The sequence below is a fragment of the Pteropus medius genome, unplaced genomic scaffold, assembly GCF_902729225.1.
Source record: "Pteropus medius unplaced genomic scaffold, Ma_sr-lr_union100, whole genome shotgun sequence".
NCBI classification, from domain to species: Eukaryota; Metazoa; Chordata; class Mammalia; order Chiroptera; family Pteropodidae; genus Pteropus; species Pteropus medius.
Genome location: NW_024340698.1, coordinates 5,179,978 through 5,202,308, shown reverse-complemented (window position 1 = coordinate 5,202,308; position 22,331 = coordinate 5,179,978). Strand labels below are relative to the sequence as shown.

The 22,331-nt window shown below is 36.6% G+C and overlaps 1 protein-coding gene across 1 annotated transcript in view; it reads right to left on the bottom strand.

The window, feature by feature from the left end:
* Positions 1-22,331, bottom strand: part of ARHGEF6 (Rac/Cdc42 guanine nucleotide exchange factor 6) — a 108,949-nt gene that overhangs the window by 43,278 nt on the left and 43,340 nt on the right. Inside the window, 3 exon segments of the mRNA XM_039875697.1 lie at positions 1,507-1,629; positions 2,477-2,572; positions 5,573-5,667. Coding sequence (XP_039731631.1) covers positions 1,507-1,629; positions 2,477-2,572; positions 5,573-5,667 — 314 coding nt within the window.

Sequence of the window (22,331 nt, the reverse complement as noted above, 5' to 3'; positions counted from 1 at the left end):
TTTATTTCTTAAGCTGGGTGGTGTGGTCATGGGTGTTCATTTTATTATAATTCTTTAAATTTTCATTTAGTGTATTTTCTTTGTAGGTGAAGTATACATCTTGCTAAAATATCTTTTAGAAGTCTGACAAACCTGGATTCTAATTCTGGCTTAACCACTTAACAGCTATGAGTTCTTGGACAGATTACTTGACCTTTTAATGTCTTATCTTTAAAGCAGAGATATTAATAATAGTAACTCACTCATAGGCTTTTAAATCATGTGCCTGGCACATTGACAGTGTTATTATTAGCTAATATGAGCTCTAAGCAATTGAGCCACTTGCCTAAATAACCAGAGTCATGGCTTCTCTTTCTTTAAACTCAACTTCCATATTTGCTATTCTGTCAGAGTTCACAACTTTGATCAGAGGGAAAAAAAATTAACCTTCAAGTAGGACCTACTGAATTCTATTTTTAAAACGTCCTTACATAACAGCTCTATAAAATCAATAAAGCTCCTAACAAATCAGGACAAAACCAAAATTTCTGCCACTTCTGAGGGTTGGTATCAATTAATGTTCTAGCCTGGCTCTTGGAGTTCAAGTCTAGGCTTGATTAAGAGAAGAATATTCTTTTTGGTCTTGAGCAGCCTCCAGAATTCATGTCCATTTTGAACCTAGTCTCCAGGTTAAGTCCTAAGAACCTCTGTGTGTAGGGTTCTAGCTCAGATGAATGTACCAGTAAATGAGTCAGGGATGGGTAATCAGAAAGTAAGGAAGGGCAGGAGATTTATCCCAGTCTCTTTCAAGGACTCTTAAAGGAAAAGCTATTCTGTTGTTCTCCATGAATCAAAATCAATTTATATTCAATGTGTAATTATTATCAGAGCCCTTTCCTTAAAGTACCTGCCACACAGTTCAGTGTTAGTTCCCTTCCACATTTCCATGTTAATAGCTGCCTTTTAGCCATAGCACTGTCTGAGACTTCCTCTACCAGACCCAGAGAAATTGAATAAAAGATGAACCTAGGCAGTTTAGCTATTGTTAGCAACTGAGGTAAAACATTCATTAAGGCAGGCAAAGACTAAACCATTGGATCTAAATAGAATTTTACTTGAGCAACACTTTCCCTAATCTTTCACTCATCCCACACTAAGTTGATATCAAGTTGCAAAGTCTCATAGCATCCCTTTAATTACCCTTTTGTATATAACATGTTTACAGTATTTGATTTCTTGTCCGTCATTCACTCAAGATTCTATGCTCTATGAGGGGAAGGACCAGCTCTTTCTTGTTCACTACTGTAACCCCATCAGCTAGTACAGGACCTTTCACATATTAGGTGCTCAGTAAATTATTTGTTACATTAATAAACAATCAATCCATGTAACAATGAATCAGTTCCTGGCATGATCAATGGGAATAATTAAGAATTTGACTGGAGACCTTGAATTTCCAAACAAGGTGCTCCTAGAAAAGGATCTCATTGTAAAACAGCTTATTTGGGGGAAATATTAAGAATTTACCTGTGTTGAGTGAGTACATTTACAGCCGAAGGATGATTTGCACAGTAAGCCAGATACATGGATTTAAAATGAGGCATGAGGTTCAGCAGACAACCTCCTACTTTGTGTTGGTTTTCTGGAAACCTGTAGGTAAAACAGGTGAAAGACAGAATGTAAAATAAGAAATGAGATAAAGGAAGATAATTCTAATTAAACGTGGCAACATACAAACCTTTCAAATTCTTTCGCCAAAGTTAAAAGAGAAATTATATTACAACCACTTATCCATGAAATGCAAGTTCTTGACTACTGCTTTAACTAACCACCAAACATAGTGCCAATACATAGGGTCAGATACTTATTAGGAATTAGTAGGTGGAATTTTAAGATGTTTATTCAAATTATAATATTCAAATTTATAGCCAGATACACTAAAAATACTCTTGGCTAATTTAGATGAAGTTCAAGTACAGACAAAACTAAAGGAATCCAAAAAGGAGTATTACAGTGTCTTGATGGCCTGCTGGTTGCTAAGCAGCATGGCCTCAAGATTTTTAAAAATTAACATTTTAATGACAAGCCACCTGTTAATATAAAAGACATGATACTACGAATGACCAAAACGGAAAATCGAGCTTGTAAAATTAAATGAATAACCTGAATAACTTTTCCAAGTAATTTGCAATGCACAAAAGAAAGTATCTAATCAATGTCACAGGCAATATATCCATGGTCAATTGAGACCTTATTCGTCTCTTATACTGACCAGAAGCAGTAAACCGATTTGATTCTTAAATAAAATAAAAAATACAACTAGTGGTTTGACAGTGTGAGTACCACCACCTGGTGCATTTTCTTTGCACTTGAACAATTTATCAAAGTTATAACAAATGCATAAATATAAAGTGCCCCTATTTAAGACAACAGTTAAAAGGAAAACAAAACAGAAAAACAACATTCTTATTTATCCTTGGCAATATACAACACTTACTTCGAACATTCTTCCAAGGCTTGGCAGAGTGTCTGTTGAAATGTGCATACTTCCTCAAAGTTTCCCAATAAAGATGTAAACTCCACAGTACTCAGACTGAAAAAAAAAACCATATATATATATTTGGAAAAATATATAATATCAGTGAATAGAACTTGAGGATGACTCTAATTATCTATCTCTAGTCTAGTGAGCTGATAGTTTGCTAATAAGTGGCAAATGAGATAAGGGAAGCAATGAGTAAATGAATAACAAGTTATTAATATCTAAGTATCTACAGAGAACAGTTTGGTAGTTGCCACAGATGGAGGGTGGGAAGTGGACAAAATGGGTAAAGGGAATCAAAAGATACAAACTTCTAGTTTTAAAATGAATAAGTCATGGAAATGTAATACACAGCATAGTAGCAATAGTTCATAATAGTGCACTACATATTTGAAAGTTGCTAAGAGAGTGGATCTTAAAAGTTCTCATCACAAGAAAAAATTTATATAACTATGTAGTGTGATGGCTCTTAAGTAACTTATTGTGGTAATCATTTTGCAATATATACATATATCAAATCATTACATTGTACACCTGAAACTAATACAATGTTATGTTAGTTATACCTCAATAAAAAAAAAAAACTCTTAGCATCTAAATAAGTAAAATATATAAAATCATAAGTGGGGATAAATTTAAAAACTTTTGAGTACTCTCCTAGAGGAGCTGGGAAAGTAATTGAAAAGTATTATATATGTTCATATAATGCACAGGGAAAAATAGCATAATCCAGTTTCTCCTAAATTAAAATGCTCATAAATCAGCTAAAGGAAATCGCTATGAGAGGGAGTAGGAGGGAAGAAAATAGTACTGATTTGTTTGCTTGTTTGTTTTTGGAGTGGAATGGAGTCAAATAAAGGCAAATTGAACAATTTTATTCAGGGCCTCTGTATTAAGAATTTTCTTATTCGTTCTTCCCCTATCAAATAGTGGTAGGTGATGATAACAACAAGAGCCAACAACACTCATACAGCATTTAACACTTATGTAAGCATTTTACAAATAATAACTCACTTGAACCTTACAACAACTTTATGATGTTGTTTCCATTTTACATGTAAGGAAACACAGGTACAGAGAAGTTAAGCAAATCCCCCAAAGTCACAAAGCTAGTGAATGGTGAAGCCAGAATTTGAATTGAAACATTCTAAGTTCCAGAGTTCACACTCTTAACCACTTTTTTGGGGGGAAAGAATTGCTGAAGATTTATTTCCCTTATTCCATGGCTTTATCCCATTTAAGGCTAGTGTGTGCCATATGTCCTTTGTCCTTAATATACTAATACTAGGGGAGTGTTTCCAAAAGAGTAATTTTTGCTGACGAAGAAAAGGAAGACCCACAGAAACGTTACCAGTAACTCCTAGAGTATAAAAAGCTCCCAGTTCCTCTGCTCTATTGCCCTCCTAAACCACAAGATGGAAAACCCCTATTATGGGTTTCAAAAGCAAAACGTTCAGCTAGCTTCCCTGGGTGTTGATTTCTCACAGCCCTAAGAACCTGACTTGGGGGTTTACTTGAACCTGACTGGGGGCTTATTGGGCTCCTCCAGGATCAGACAATAAACAGTCTGGCTGGCTCAAATCACTCTGGGATCTATGAAATAGAACCAATGGAAACTTACTATAACTGCATCTTGAATTCATCTGGGAACAATGCAATTCTGACTCAGGTTTCTCACCTCCTCTGCACCAGCTCTTTTCCTTTCCTCTCACTGCTTCTTGATTGCTAATCAGTCACCCCTTCATTGAGATCTTACCATCTCCCCTCCCAGGGTGGCCATTTCAGTTTCCCTGTCCTCCTCTGCCTGTCACCTCCAGAAAACATTTCACTTTGTGGCAGGAGACACAGTGGGCCCAATCTGGCCACTGACTGGCTATGTAATGGGTATGCCAGTAAGCCTTTCCTGACTTCGGTTTTCTTAATTATTCAATGGGGATAGTCATTTCTTCCAGGGCACTAGACCCAGTGATTCATGGAGGTCCATTCAGCCCTAAGAACTATGATTCACAGAACACTTCACATTTTACATAATGACAAAAGACACTTTGTTGTTGATTATGTTTAAACTCTTACAAAGCACAGGAATACAAAATACTTTCATACTGAAGTAAGATTCTCATACTGCCAAGAAAATAACCAAGTGGGAAATTTAGCAAGACATCATGCCTAAGCAAATACAATTTGGGAAAATGGGAAAATAGTGAAAAAAATTGAGCTTATTTAAGTCTGAAGTCAATAGTTTAGGTAACTGTCTAGCAAAAGTAAAGTTTTAGTGAGATAAAAGAGGAAGATTTTGTTCTCCATTAGATAGACCCATTGCTAAATTTTCTTTGGACTTATAGATCATAATATCTATTAAAATTTAATCGATTAACATAAAAACACAAACAAATGCTGTTAGCCACTGTTTGTTAAATATGCCATGCCTACAAGCACACGCACACGAAAATGAATGGTCGATATTTCTCTTTTATGAAAACTAGGTTTTCAATTGAGGCCTCAGAAATCACTTTTGATTTCTAAGACCAGAATAAGGTTTGAACATTTTATTTTTAAAAACGTGTTAATACCTCTTTATCACTCACTTTTGCCTGGTTAAAATACTGACTTGAATCTCCCTTATGAACAGCTACAAAATGCCATACTCTTTCCACTCTCAGAGCATGGGAAAGAGTTTCTTCCTGGGCAAGCAAAGGTCAGAATGAGTACAAGAATTTCCAGTTTATGTGCTTTCTGCATAAAAACACCAGCATGTCTTTTTTCTGTATAAGGTAAAACCAGATGTACCACTTTTCAAATGTACAAGATAAAAATTGTGATAGAAATGCAGATCTGCTCATCCCTTCCACTGCCAGAAGAGAAAGAAACCAGGCTCTCCAAAAGCAATATCTTGCATAATTTCTGTTGTCTTGACCATGTTCTTGGCAACCTATCATCTGTAGAAATTCTTCTAAAGGGTAAAATCAATTATTCAGTGATATAAGAGTAATGACTCCACATGCTAACATTATCTTGCTTTATTTAGTGAAGGGTTTGAAATACAAATCTTACTTGCTATTGGACTGCAGGGGTCTTAAGTACGTAACAAGAAGAGACTGAAGTTCTTTAGCATATTCTTTTTCAGTGTCCAGGATGTTCTGTAACACCTATGGAGAAGCAAAGGTCAAGGTATTGTAATTATCAGGACAGTCCAGGGTAAAATAGAGCTCTCAACCTTTTAATCAAACTACTAGAAAAGAAGTCCCATTTACTCAGGCTAGCACTGTAGGTAAGAAGCAGAGTCTGAATGCACTTTGTTTCATTCTAGCGAACTATTTTAATAGTTGCATCATAACTAGTTATGTTGCGTAACTCAGATGAATAGAATTTTTCAGTTACCCATAACTTGATAGGCTTTGCCATTTACATAGTACTCTTCAGAATGCTTTCATGTGCTTTAAATCATTTTATCCTCAGGAAAGATCTCAGTTAGCTAACAAAGGATCACTAGTCCCATTTTAAGGATGAAAAAATTGAGACCAGCTACTTTAAGACATAGAGTAGGTCTTTGAATAACGTTTCACTCAACATTGCTTTGTTATAACGTTAATGAGATGCCATAGGAACCTAAGTTTTGTTTATATCAATTAGTCTATGGTAAAATTAGTTTTTTTTATATGTCATGTCACCTAAAGTCACAGAATCTACTGACAATGTTAAGTGAGGGCTACTGTAAATTCAATGTCAGGGTGATTTAACAATCACTGATGTCAAACATGACAAAATATTTTTTTTAAGTTATGTTTTTGATAAGGCCTTCATGGGACAAAATCTGAGGACACTGGATTTTTAAACAAGGTTAAAACTGGTCTTTTAATAAAGGTAAAAGGTGCTAATATAAATAATACAAAAAGAAAAGGAAGCTGAAATATGAAGAATTTAACAAGGGAAATAATGTTTACCAGTATTATTAATGATAACCAAATTAAATCCTATAGGCAAAACAATCAATGTACAGGCCCACAATTTTTCTTCCCCCATCAATCCTAGGGTCACGGTCCATTTCCCAACCTCTTCTGGAGGCAACTACAACCTTCATTTTGAGCTCCTAGCTCACATTTTGATAATTTCCTCTCATATCTCTTAATTCTTTCAACGATAAACTCACTGTATGTCTACTCCATGCCAAATTCCATGCTGCTCACAAGAAATTTCCACTCTATTTGTAGAGGGAGATATTAAACAGGGGACCACAAGACAATGTGAAGCATTCTTAGCTAAGAGAAGCCCCCGAGTCTACCAATATGCCAGACATATACTCACAAGACAATGCATGGTGACCTGCTTTTGAAAGGTGAAATGGACAAAGCAAGTGGAGCCCAGGTAGCTGTGGGCTTTTTGGGAAACAGATAGGCTGAAGGGTGGTTGTCCAGGCTCTGCTACTGACTAAAAGGTTGCTTCAGTTTTAAGGCTTCACTTACCTCATCTCAAATTGTGACATTTCACCTACCTCAGGGACCATTGTGAAGAGGCAGTGAGACAGTGTACAGGTAGTTGCTGGGTGAGTGAGAAACAGTCCCACCAATTTAAGGGGTTAAAAAAGGTTTCTGAATGGCAGCAGTGTTGATATTTCAGACCAGATAACTCTGCTCTGAGGGAGTACACTGTACACTGTAGGATGTTTAGTGGCATCCCTGGCCTCTACCTGCTAGATGCCAGTTAAACGCCACCCCCTACTGTAGTTATGAAAACCAAAAATGTGTCTAGACATTGTCAAATGTCACATGAAGGGCAATATCACTCCTAGTTGAGAACCACTGGTTTAGAAGAACATAGGCCACAGGGTGGCTTCAAAAGCTAGGGCTTAAATTATAGCCCCTCCTCTACAACCACTCATGTCTACTTTCAGTTCCTCTGTTCCTCGGAAGTTACACTCTAAAAGTATAAGTCTAAATCCAGGGGCTTAGAGATATTAATTCTCTGTGAAATTAATTTGGTGATGGAATAGAAATGTTACCGCCTGTGGAAAGTCTAACGACAATAAAATAAATAGAAACTATCTTGAGATAAATAAAAAACATTAAAAAAAAACATGGGAGGCAGTTAAAGCAGTGCTTAAGAGACAAATATATAGCTGCAAATGCTTATATGAAATAAGAAAGAGGACTTCTGATTTCCAGTCCTACATTTAAGGAGCTTGGATGTCATTACTCCATCCTAACAATAAGTAAATTGCTGAACAAACTGGAAAAAAAACTAACTTTTCTTACATCTGTCAGGGAATTGAGGTCACAGGGGAAAATGGTACCCCTCCAAATTGGAGAGGCAGACAGGCAGATACAGAGAATCAAAACTTGCTGGAGCAGAAACCCGGGAGCAGAAGCTCTCATGGGAATCAGTACAAGGGGAGGAAAACCTGAACTGAAATGAATAGCTGGGGGCTCAGTGCAAACAAGTCTGAGACTTAAAAACTCCAGGGGAACGTACCCACACTTTTGTGAGTTTTACTTCCAGTAGCTCTAATGGGTTCTCACAATGAAGATAAGAGGATAATCCCCCTCATCCTTCAGAAGAGGGAAGGAAAAAACAGCTATTTTGAAACACACCACAGTATTCTGTTCTTTGTAACAAGGTCTGCCCTCGAAAGAGAAATGATTTTACCAGAACCTAACTTATTGGGGTTTTATCAGAGCTTAGCATACTTAGGGGAAAGGAAGTGCCTTACTCCAGCTCCCTCTAGCTTTCCTGTTCCAACTAAAGAAGGAAGAAAAACCTGAGAGGCATTGGTGAAGTTCACAATCTAGGGACATAAGCTCACCAAAAGACTAAGACCTAATCATAAGACTTTAGAATACTTCCCCACATCTCACCCCCCCATTTCTACAGGTCTATTTGTCTGGTTTCCAACGGAAAATTGCATAGCATACTAAAAGGCAAAAAACAGTTTGAAGAGGCAAAGCAAACAGAACCAGAGTCAAATATGGCAGGAATGTTGGAATTATTAGACCAAGATTTTAATATAATTGTGATTAATATGCTAAGACCTCTAATGGAAAAAGTAGGTAATGTGCAAGAACAAATGGGTATTGTAAGCAGAAGGAAATACTATGAAAGAATAAAAATGAAACGCTAAAGATCAAAAACACTATAAGAGAAATGAAGAATGAATCTGTAAGCTTCAGGATACGTCAGTATAAACTCCCAAAACTGAAAAGCAAATAGGAAAAAAAAGACTGAAAAAATGAGACATAATATTTGAGAACTGCGGGACAACTACTAAAAGTGTAGCATATATGTGATGAGAATACCAGAAAAAGAAGAGAGAAAGGAACAGAAGAAAATATGTGAAACAACAATGACTGACAACTTCCCAAAATTAATGTTAGACACCAAATCACAGATCCAGGAAAAAACGAGCAGAATAAATGCAAAAAAAAAAAAACCCGAAACAACTCTAGGCATGTCATTTTCAAACTCCAGAAAAACCAAAGATAAAGGAAAAATATCTTGAAAGAAGCCAGAGGGGGAAACCAGCTTATCTGTAGAGGAGTTAAGATAAGAATTATTTCCAACGTCTCCTCAGAAACCATGCAAACAAGAGGAGAGTGGAGCGAAATATTTAAAGTGTTGAGAAAGAAAACATTAACCTGAAATTCTGTACTCTGTGAATCTTTTTTCAAAAATCAAGAAGAAATAAAGACTCTTAAACATGCAAAAATTGAGGAAATTTTTTTGGCAGTAGACCTGCCTTGCAAGAAATGTTTTTAAAAAGTTCTTCAAAGAGAAGGAAAGTGTTATAGGTCAGAAACTCAGAACCATATAAAGGAAGAAAGCATGAGAAAAGGAATAAGTGAAGGTAAAAACTTTTATTTTTCTTATTCTTAATTGATCTAACAGATAACAGTTTGTTCAAAATAATAGAAACAATGTATTAGATTATATACATTTATACATAATACATATGTTTATGTGTAAGTGAAATGAATGATAACAATGATACAGGGATGGGAGGAAGGAATTAGGAATACTTTGTTATTATAAGGTATTTGCACTACCTATGAAGCTGTATAGTGTAATTGGAAAGTGGACTTGGACTAGTTCTAAATGTATATTGCAAACCAGGACAATCACTAAAAAAAGTAAAATAATTTCTAGAAAGACACAAACTACCAAAACTGACTCACAAAGAGAGAGAAAATCTAAATAGACTGATAACAAGTAAAAAAATTGAACCTTGAATTAGTATTCAAAACAACTTCATATGAGTTAAAGTCCAAGCTAAGGTGGCTTTACTGATTGATTCTATAAAAAGTTTAAAGAATTCACATCAATCCTTCATGAACTCTTAAAATCCTGGAAAAGAACAAAGTTAGAGTGTATATTTTCCAATTTCAAAACTTACTACAAAGCTATATTAACAAGACAGTTTAGTACTGGTATAGGATAGATATATAGACCAACAGAATAGAATTGAGAGTCCAGAAATGAACCTATGGTCAATTGACATTTTTTTTTTCATTATTATAAAAAGTTAATGAATATACACATATAATTATAGGGAGTAAAATTTCCCCCATCTAATTTTACTCCCTAAGACAACCACACAAGGGTCTGCTGTATATTTTTAGATGTTTATAGTTGATTTTTGACAAGGGCAATAAGGCTTTTCAAAATGGAAAGAACAGCCTTTTCAATGAATGGTACTGGGACCACTGGACATCTACATGCAAAAGAAAGAATCTGTACTCATTATTTACACCATATACAAAATTAACTCAAAATGGATTCAGGACTTAAAACTCAAAACTCTTAGAAGAAAACAAAGAAGGAAATCTTCATGACCTTGGATTCAGTAATAGAATCTTGGATGACACCAAAAATACAAGCAACAAGAGAAAAAATAAATTAGAATTCATGAAAAAAATTTGTAAGTGTGCATCAAAGGTCAATATTATAAAAGTGAAAGACAACCCACAGAATGGGAGAAATATTTACAAATCATATCTCTGATAAGGGTCTAGTATCCAGAACATATAAAGAACTCTTACAACTCAATGATAAAATTAATCAATTATAAGTTGGCAAAGAATTTCAATAGACTTTTCCAAAGAAGAGATACACATGAATATATACTCAACATCATTAACCATTACGGAAATGCTAATAAAAACAATAATGAGATACTAGTTTGCACTCATTAACATGGCTATAATTTTTTTAAAAAGACAATAACAAGTGCTGGTGAGGATGTGGAGAAATTGGAATCCTCATATTTTGCTGGTGGAAATCTTAAAAGGTATATCTGCTGCTGAAAACAGTTTGGCAGTTCCTCAGAAAGTTAAACATAGTTACCAAATGACCCAGCGATTCCACTCCTAGAGAAATAAAAACAAATGTCCACAAATGAATTTTCACAGCAGCATTATTAATAATAACCAAAAAGTGGAAATAACTCAAAGGTCCATAAACTGATAAATAGATAAACAAAACCTGGTATATTCATATAATGAAAATTATTCAGCCAAAGACGAACCTTGAAAATATTATGCTAAGTGAAAGGAGCCAGACATAAAAGAAAAAATTTTATATGATTCAATTTATATGAAATGTCCAGAATACACAAACTCCATAGAGACAGAAAGTAGATTAATGGTGATTCTGAGTTCATCTGGACAAGATGACAAAGTAGTAAATGCTGTGCCTGCCTCCTCCCATGACCACATTCAAATTACAACTAAGTTATAGAACACTCAATGTGGAGAACCATCTGAAGACTAGCTGAAAAGAAGTCTTATAATTAAGGATATACAGAAGAAGCCATGCCAAGACTGGTAGGAAAGGCAGAGTTGCCAAATAGGCTTGCCCCACACCCATGTATGGCAGTTAAAAATCAGGAGGAATATCTCAGCTTCAGAGGTCCCCCTCTGAGGAGCAAGGGGTCCTGCCCCAGACCAGCCTCCTCTGCCCAGAGCACCAGTGCCAGGAAGAGGAGCCCCCACAACATCTAGCTGCAAAAATCAGCAAGTATTCTATCTGGGTGAGACAGAAGGCTGCTGGAAACCAAGCATCCCCCTAAAAGGCCCATACACAGACTCTCGCTCCCAGGCACTCACCCTGGGCTCCGGCGGAGTGTCGGTGGCATCAGAGATGCCAGAGACACATGGGGAGAGACTGAGTTGAGTGGCTTCAGGGCCAGGGCTGGAGGGACGGCTGCCATCGTCCGTGTGTTGAGACCTACTTTCATGTAGTTGGTTCTCGGACGCCATCTTCCCTCTGTTGAGCCCTCCCCAGACACGGCCAAATTTAAATCTTCCTTGACCTGACGCACTCCACTCGCTCCACCCTGATGACTCCTTGAGACCCCGCCCCACCCAACTCATGCACCGCCTGAGGCTCTTTCGGCGGCAGGCAGCCATGTCCTGCCTCTGCTGTAGTCTTTGGTGGACAACTCTCGGGAACTGGTGGACACTAGGTGAGTGGCCAATGGACTTGGTGTGCTCACTCTCTTTTGCTGAGTGGCCCCAGGCTCAGCACAGATGCCAAATCTGCATCTGCATTAACACTGTAAACACCACTCACCCCACTCTGATGACTCCCTGAGACCCCGCCTCGCCTAGCTCACGTAACCTGACGGGTGAGGCTTTTTCAGCCGCTGAGCCTTATGGGCAGCCAGCAGGTGGCAGCAACTCTCTGAATGCCCTGGCGTTTTGCAAAGCTGCCCCAGGACCAAAACTAGTAGCAACTAGCCTCAGTTTGAAGTGTGGCTTCTCCCACACACCTCCAGGTCCACCACAGGCAGCGACCAAACAAGGATTGCTTTGTAGCTCCTGCCAGGTAGCCCCAGGCCAGACACAGGCAAGAGTGGAACTTGGCCTGCACAGGAGCCCCTCCCAAGAGGCTCCAGAGCTAAGACACCTGGTGGCCAGCTTCAGACCACAACACAGCACAACCCAATTAGCCCACGAGTTGCACACCAAAAGGGTGGTTTTGGCAGGCACCAGAGCCTACTGGAGTGAATACCACTCTGGGGATCAGTCCCCACACAGCAGTTCATACACCGTAGTCAAGGCCAATCTTCACAGTCAGTAGGCATGAGGATCAATCCCACCTACCGACATGACAGCAGCAATCAAGGCCAATAGGAGGGCACACACGAGGGACAATCTTGGAGTACCTGGATCAGGTGATCAGGGAGACTGTGCCACTGGAACCAACAGGACACCTATTACATAAAGACGCCCTGCCAAGATTGGGAGACATAGCAGATCTACCTAATACATAAAAACAAACACAGGGAGGCAGCCAAATGAAGAGACAAAGAAACCTGTCCCAAATGAAAGAACAAGGAAAAAACTCCAGAAAACGAACTAAACAAAATGGAGGCAATAAATCTACCAGACATAGAGTTCAAAACACGGTTATAAGGATGCTCAATGATCTCAGTGAGAACTTCAACAAAGAGATAATAAGCATTTAAAAAGCATATAAAACATAAAAAAAAATTCAGAAATGAAGACTACAATAACCGAAATAAACTAGAAGGAATCAATAGCAGATTAAATGAAGCAGACGATTGAATTGGCACTTTGAAAGAGAAGGTAGCTGAAAACAATCAGAACAGCAAAAAGGAAAAACAATTATAAAAAAACCAAGGAGAGTTTAAAGAATCTCTGGGACAGCATCAAGCTTAACAAAATTCACATCACAAGGATGACAGAAGGAAAAGAGAGAGAACAAGGGATTAAGAACCTATTTGAAGAAGTAATGATGGAAAACTTCCATAATTTGGCTAAGAAAATAGACAGATAAAACCAGGAAGTTCAGAAAGTCCCAAACAAGATGAACCCAAAGAGACCCACACCAAGACACATCAGAATTAAAATACCAAAGGTTAAAGACAAAGAGAGAATCTTAAAAACAGCAAAAAAAAGGTAGCTAGTTGCCTACAAAGGAGCTCCCATAAGACTGTCAGCTGATTTCTCAACAGAAACTTTGCAGGCAAGTGATTGGCATAAAATATTCAGTGATAAAATGTTAAAGGAACTTCTTTAAGAAGAACATAATATGAATAATAAAATGGCAATAACTACATTTCTATCAATAATAACTTTAAATGGAAATGGATTAAGTGATCCAATCAAAAGACATAGGGTGGCTGAATGGATAAGAAAGCAAGATCCATACATATGCTGTCCACAAGAGACCTACTTCAGATCAAAAGATACACAAAGACTGAAAGTAAATGGAATGAAAAAGATATTTCACACAAATGTAAATAACAACAAAAAAGAAGCTGGGTAGCAATACTTATGTCAGACAAAATAGAATTTAAAACAAAGGACAAACGAAAGACATTTCATTATGATAAATGGATCAATCCAACAAGAGGGTACAACCCTTGTAAACATTTCTGCACCCAACATGGGAGCACCTAAATATATAAGCAAATATTGACCAACATAAAGAAAGAGATTGACAGTAATATGGTCATAGTAGAGGACTTTAACACCCCATTGACATCAAAAGATAGATCCTCCAGAAAGAAAATCAATAAAATCAATAAGGAAACTGTGACCTTAAATGACACACTTGACAAGATGTGTTTAATTGATATTTTTAGAGTTTCATCACAAAGCAGCAGAATATACATTCTTCTCAAGTGCACATAAAATGTTTTCCAAGATAGACTACATGTTAGGCCACAAAACAAGCTTCAATACATTTAAGAAGACTGAAATCATATCAAGTGTCTACTCCAACCACAATGGTATGAAACTAAACATCAATTACAAGAAAAAAAACTGAAAAACACACAAACACATGGAGGCTACATAACATGCTACTAAATAATGAATAAGTTAGCAATGAGATCAAGAAAGAAATAAAAAGATATCTTGAGACAAATGAAAATGAAAACACAATGAATCAAAATCTATGGGACACACTGAAAGCAGTCAGAAATTTATACCAATACAGGCCTACCTTAAGAAACAAGAAAAATCTTAAAAATCTAACCTTAACACCTAAAGCAGGGGTCCTCAAACCCCGGGCTGTGGACCAGTACTGGTCCATGGCCTGTTAGGAATACGGCCTACACAGCAGGAGGTAAACAGCGGGCAAGTGAGTGAAGCTTCTTCTGTATTTTCAGCCGTTCCACAGTGCTAGCGTCACCACCTCAGCTCCACCTCAGATCATCAGGCATTAGATTCTCATAGGAGTACCGGTCCCTGGTGCCAAAAAGATTGGGGACCGCTGACCTAAAGGAACTAGAAAAAGAAAAGCAAACAAAGCCCAAAGTGAATAGAAGGAAAGAAATGGTAAAGATCAGAGAGGAAATAATGAAATAGTCTAAAAGAATCACAAAAGATCAATGAAACCAAGAGCTACTTCTTTGGAAAGATAAACAAAATTAATAAAACTTTTACCAGACTCATCAAGAAAAAAAGAGAGAGGACTCAAATTAATAAAATCAGAAATGAAAAAGAAGTGACAACTGACACCACAGAAATACAAAGGATTATGAGAAAATACTATGAACAATTATATGCCAAAAAATTGAACAATCTGGAAGAAATGGATAAACTCCTAAAAGTATACAATCTTCCAAGACTTAATCAGGAAGAAACTGGAAATCTGAACAAACCCATTACTAATAACAAAATCAAATCAGTAATCAAAAAACTCCCAACAAATAAAAGTCGTGGACTAGATGGCTTCACAGGTAAATTTTACCAAACATTCAAAAAAGAATTAACACCTGTCCTTCTCAAACTATTCCAAAATATTCAATAGGAAGGAAGCCTCCCAAGCTCATTTTTACAAGGCCACCATTACCCTGATTCCAAAGTCAGACAAAGACACTACAAAAAGCTGATAGTCCTGATGAACATAGATGCAAAAATCCTCAACAAAATATTAGCAAATTGAATTCAGCAATACATTAAAAAGATCAAACACCATGATAAAGTGGGATTGATTCCTAGGATACAAAGTTGGTTCAATAGCCACAAATCAATTAATATGATATACCACATAAATAAATCGAAAGATAAAAATCATATGATCATATCAACAGATGCAGAAAAATTGTTTGACAAAATCCAGCATCAATTTGTGATGAAAACTCTCAACAAAGTGGGAGTAGAGGGAACATACCTCAACATAATAAAGGCCATATATGATAAACCCATAGGTAACATCATATTTAACAGAAAAAAGCTAAAAGCATTTTCTCTAAGATCTAGAACTAGTCAAAAATGTCCACTTTCACCACTTTTATTCAACATTGTATTGGAAGTCCTGGCAACAACAATTAGACAAGAAAAAGAAAAGCATCCAAATTAGAAAAACAGAAGTAAAACTGTCATTATTTGCAGATGACATGATACTTTATAGAGAAAACCCCAAAGATATTGCCAAAAACACTATTAGAACTGAAAAAAAAATAGTATAGTATAAGAGTGCAAACTTAATATTCAGAAATCAGTCAGTTGCATTTTTATATACCAATAACAAACTATCAGAAAGAGAAATTAAGTAAACAATTCTCTTTACGATTAGATAAAAAATAATAATAAATAAAATACCTAGGAACAAATTTAACCAAGGAGGTAAAAGAACTGTACTTGGAAAATTATAAAACATTGAAGAATTTGAAGAAGACACAAATAAATGGAAGCATATAATGTGCTCATATATAGGAAGAATTAACATCATTAAAATGTCCATACTACCCAAAGCAATCTATAGATTCAATGCAATCCCTATCAAAATACCAATGGCATTTTTCACAGAACTAGAGTAAATAATTCTAAAATTTATATGGAAATGCAAAAGACTTCGAATAGCCACAGCAATCTTGAAGAATAAGAACTAAGTTGGAGGTTATCACACTACCTGGTATCAAACTATACTACAAGGCTATAGTAATCAAAACATTCTGGTTCTGGCATAAAAACAGACACAGAGATAAATGGAACAGAATAGAGAGCCCAGAAATAAACCCACACGTATATGGTCAATTAATCTATGACAAAAAAGGAGAGAATATACAATGGGGTAAAGACAGTCTATTCAATAAATGATGTTGGGAAAACCAGACAGATACATGTAAAAAATGAAACTAGACCACCTTATTACGCCATATATAAGAAAAAACTCAAAATGGTTTAAATATTTAATTGTAAGACCCAAAACCATAAAACTCCTAGAAGAAAACATAGGCAGTAAACTCTTTGACATTGCTCTTAGTAATATATTTTTTTCCCGATATATCTCCTTGGGTAAGGGAAACAAAAGAAAAAATAAACAAATGGGGCTACATCAAACTAAAAAGTTTTGTGCAGCAAAGGAAACCATCTACAAAACCAAAAGACATCCTACTGAATGGGAGAAGTATTTACCAGTGATATACCCGATAAGGTGTTAATATCCAAAATCTATAAAAAACTCATACAACTCAACACCAAAAAAAAAAAAATCCAATTAAAAAATGGGCAAAGGACCTGAATAGACATTTCTCCAAAGAGGACACAAAAGTGGACAATAGACATATGAAAAGATGCTCAACTGAAAGATGTGTCACTAATCATCGGAGAAATGCAATTTAAAACCACAATGGGGTGAAGGGTTAAAGAAGTACAAATTAGTAGTTGATAGTTGGGCACAGGGATGGGGAGCATGGCAGAGGGAATGCAGTTAGCATTAATAAGATGGCTAAGTGGAGGGCCAGGGGAGGGAGGGAGCAATTGGGGGGATTGATTTATGAACAATATAAATATAGATGTCTAACCAAGGTACTGTATACTTGAAACTAATTTAAATAAATTATTTAAAAACACACAATGAGATATCACCTCACACTTGTCAGAATGGCTATCATCAATAAATTAACAAATTACAAGTGTTGGTGAGGATGTGAAGAAAAGGGAACTCTTGTTCATTGTTGATGGGATTGCAAATTGGCACAGCCACTATAGAAAACAGTTTGGAGTTTCCTCAAAAAATTTTTTGACCTAGCAATTGCACCTCTGGGTATTTGTCCAAAGAAATCCAAAACACTAATTAAAAAAGTTATATGTACCCCTATGTTCTTTGCAGTGTTTACGGTAGGCAGGATATGGAAGCAACCTAAGTGCTCATCAATAGACGACTGGATAGAGAAGTGGCACGTATATACAAAGGAATGTTACTTGGCTATAAGAAAAGAATTAAATCTTACCACTTGTGACGATGTGGATGGACTAGAGGGTATTACGCTAAATGAAATAAGTCAGATAGAGAAAGACAAATATCATATGATCTCACTTATACGTGAAACCAAAGAACAAAATAAGTGAACAAATGAAACAGAAACAGACTCATAAATATAGAAAACAAACCGGTGATTACCAGATGAGGAAGGGGGGTTGGGGGACTGGGTAAAAAAGGTAAGGGGATTAACAAGTACAAATTGTTAGTACATCATAGGGAATATAGTCAATATTGTAATAACTATGTATGGTGACAGGTGGGTACTAGGCTAATTAGGGGATGACTTTATAAATTATCTAAATGTCTAATCACTATGCTATACACCAGAAACTAATATAAAATAATGTTGCATGTCAACTGTAATTTTTTAAAAAATCTTTTAACTGAAAAAAATTTTAGAAAGAAAGTAGATTAGTGGTAGTCAAGGGCTTGGAGGGAGTGACTGCTAATGGGTACAGAGTTTCTTACTGGGGTGATAAAAATGTTATAAAATAAGCTGGTGGTGATCACACAACTCTGTTAATTTACTAAAAATCAATGAATTGCACAGTTTATAATGGTGCATCAATTATATGTCAATAAAGCTGTTATTTTAAAACATCAAAGCACAAATTTCTTATATGTTAATAGAAACATTTTTGTTTTTTTCTCTGATTCCAAGTCCTTACCCAGTATATTGACCCTGTCAAAGTCAAATTTTTCTATCATTATAGCTCTCTGCCCAGCTGAGCTGTTGTTCACTACAGTAACTCAAGTAATCACTTATATTCTCATTCAACAATAGTACTCTTTTTTTTTTTAATTCTTAGAAATGGAGAGAACTGCACCAGAATTCAATGGTAGCATGTTATATTAAGAGGTAAAACATATTCGGATTATTTTATCAATATGATTTATTGTAATAATTATTTATTATCTATAGTATTTGTATTAGGAGGGAAAAAAGGATGGTTCCATGCCTTCCCAGTTATATTCAGGAGAGAATGAAGTCATCTAATCACCTCCTTTTGTTCACAGTTTTTCTAAAAAGACCATGTCTGGTAAGGAGCCATCTCACGTCCTTACCCTCCTTTCAAACACTGTTTATAACTGTCACGCTATGCAAACTATAACGTCTGTCGAGAAAAAGAAAAACAAAACAAAAAAACAAACTAGTCATTGCCTGAAGGGGATTTTTAAATTAGAAAAATGATAGCTATTATTTACATCATAAAATGTGATTTGTAAAATGATTAAACAACATTTCACATATTGATTAAAGTAACGATGGTTGCTATAATTCAACCTCTCTCTCCCATTGAAACAGCTTTATTGTCTCAATTTCTTTTAAAATGTTATCATCTGGGGCTCCTTTAAAAGAAATCACTAAGATTTTGCAAGAAAGATGGCAACTGTCTTGTCCCAGTGGATTTATTTGCTAGGCAAGGCAACATGCTTTCAAAGAGTCCCATCTCGTTTGGAACCACTAGCATGGGACACACAGAAGACAAAGGTGAAGCAAGCAAGCAGACACTTCCTGTGCCTTTGAGTGAGTTCCAGAGAGCTAAACAGAAAAAGTACATTAAACTCCTATTGTTGCCAGTTTTGAGGGTGGTTGCATACTGATTTTGCAAAACTAAATTTAAAAAGGTGATTAATGAGTCCTTCATTAAATAATGCAAAAAAGTTTTGAATGGTAAAGTGTTAAATAACACTGTGGTTTGAGAAGTAGAAATGCTCATCAGGGTGAGTGTTTGAGGTTCTTTCCCAAATTCCCTTGTACTTTTATTGCTTTCCTCAATCTCAAAAGACCAAATGATGAACTTCTGAGACTAGTTCTTTATTTTTCAGGCCACAGGGCATCTACTGTAAAAGGATAAAAACGGAAGCAGACAGAGAAGGCTATGTGCTCCCAAACAGAAGGCTTCAGTGGTGAGTCAGAAGCAATGTGTTTGGCAGGCCAACCAACTTCAGAGTAGCACAATTTGATTGAGATGAAATTCATTCAAACTTACTAAAATAGACTGTGTCGAGACATTGCATTTGCCTCCCTGACTCTGTCTTCACAAGGACAACTAAGTATCCTTTACTCAACTAACCTTTGATTAAATTCAAAATAAAACAGATGGTGAGAAGCCATAGAAAAAGAGTTGGAGGCCTTTTTTACCTCCATCCTGGACTATAGATTTTCTGGTAAAATATATTTCCTACATTTACTGGAAAGGCTTTAGAGTGAGTTCATTTTCATAACTCTGTTTTCAAAAGGGAAAACATCATATAAGAATGAAAAAAAATATTTTATAAGGCATTGTCAAAGGCTGAAAATAGAGATATATTCAATGATAAAGGAAGATTATAATGGCCCCAGGAAACCTTAAATCCAAGCAAAAACATCATATTATAGGATTTCTAAGATAATTATGATGCCTGTAAAAATGAGTTAATGTTGCTAAATCTTATGAGATCAAAAAAGACAATATATTATTATACTGCATTTATGTCATATTTGACTTATATGCCAGCAAAGCCATCTATTTACATTTAAGTGCAGTGATTGATTTCATATCTCCAGGTCCTCGGCTTTCACAAAACAAGCAGCACTATCCCCCATTATTGACAGATAGACTATGAAAAATCCTGTCACCTCCTCTACCTTCAGCCATCAGATAGAAGAGATATATGGATGAGTAAGGCAGGAAATGTGTAGGTAAAAAGAAGAATATGAGATATGGAGAAGGAACAAATGGATAGATATGTAAGGAGGTTTAGGCTCATGGATTTAAAAAAGGAGGGTGCAGAGAAATCTGCTGGAAACATGGCGGAGTGAGAGACATCCCCAGATGTCTCCCCTTGAAACAACAATAAGCTGAACATTTAAAACTCAACAAAAAACACCCAAACTGCACACCAGCACGTCTGAGTGTGGTTTCTGCACATAAGAGCTACCACAGGTCAGGACCCCAGGTGCTGGGAGGTGGACTGGGAGAAATAAAGAAGTTGCCTCTCGCAGCCACCGGATCTCCCTATAGGAGGAGGGGGAGGGAAGAAGGTGCGGCGAGTTCCCTGAACAGCTCTGCCTGAGAATGCGGTGAGCTCCAGTGGCCAGCGGCAGGGCACAGTCATCAGGGCAGAAGGAGGAGAAGCGGAACGGCAGAAAAACAACAATTGATTTTTACTGGCTGCAGTTTCAAAACTGAGGCTGAGCCACAGCCCTCCATCCCCCAACCCAGAGAGTCCCTCTCCCCATATCCTCCGAGACCAAACACTGCGGAGCCCCAGGGGAATCTGAGAAAACGCTACCAAAAGTGTCACTAACACTGACAGGGACCGAAACTTAGAGTAGCGAGCGTGATTAAATATCTATCACAAAATAAAAAGGCATTTTTAAGGCTTTATGTAAAGCAGGGATCCAAGAGGTTTAGAAGCCACCTACTGGAAACCAAAAGAAAAGCACCTTCTTTGCAGCAGGCTAAAGAGAGACCTTTATATAATAAATCTTCTTTCTGGAAAAAAAAGCAGAATACATTTCCATTAATGCCCAGGCTGAGAAATAATCCATTAAACACCGTGAACAACCAAGGCGACAAGGTATCTCAGAAAGAAAGAGAAAAATCTCCAGAAAATGAACTTACAGACATAGAAATATGCCATTTAAATGACAGAGAATTCAGGATGGTACTTCTGGAAAAACTCAGTGAGCTCTGAAACGAGTCATATCAACAATTCAGGAATTGAAAAAACACCTAGATGAGCAGAGCAAGGAGATCGAAACCCTCAAAACAAACAAACAAACAAACAAATAGAACTTCTGGAGATGAAGAACACACTGCAGGAGTTGAAAAATGAAATAGCAAGCTTGGGAAATAGAGTTAACCAAATGGAGGAAAGAATCAGTGATATCAAAGAGAGAAATCTAGAAATAAATCAGAAGGAAGAGGAGAGAAAACGAAGAATGAAAAATCATGAAAGAGAAATACAAGAACTAGCTGATACCATCAGGAGAGGAAACATAAGAATAATGGGAATTCTTGAAGGGGAGGAAAATGAGCAAAGATTAGAAAGCGTTTTCAGACAAATACTTGATGAGAACTTCCCAAATGTAAGGAATGAGCTGGAGCTTGGAATTCAAGAAGTCAACAGAACACCCAATTATCTCAACCCAAAAAGACCTTCACCAAAACACACTGTATTAAAATTATCAAAAATCAATGACAAAGACAGAATTCTCAGGCAGCCAGGGAGAAGATGATAATTTGTAAAGGAAAACCCATTAGATTATCGTTGGACTTCTCAGCACAAACCTTACAAGCCAGAAAGAAGTGGAGTCAAATATTCAAGCTATTAAATGAAAGAAACTACCAGCCAAGAATAATGTATCCAGCTAAGCTCTCCCTTAGATATGAAGGAGAAATAAAGATCTTTCCAGACAAACAGAAATTGAGGAAATTCTCCACTATGAGGCCTGCACTACAGGAAATACTGAAAGAGGACAGCTCACCTAAAACAAAATGACAAAAAAAAAAAACAACCATATAATTAGGAGTAAGGTGACTATCACGCAAACAGAAGCAGAAGAGTGCAACCCTTACTAAGAACAAGG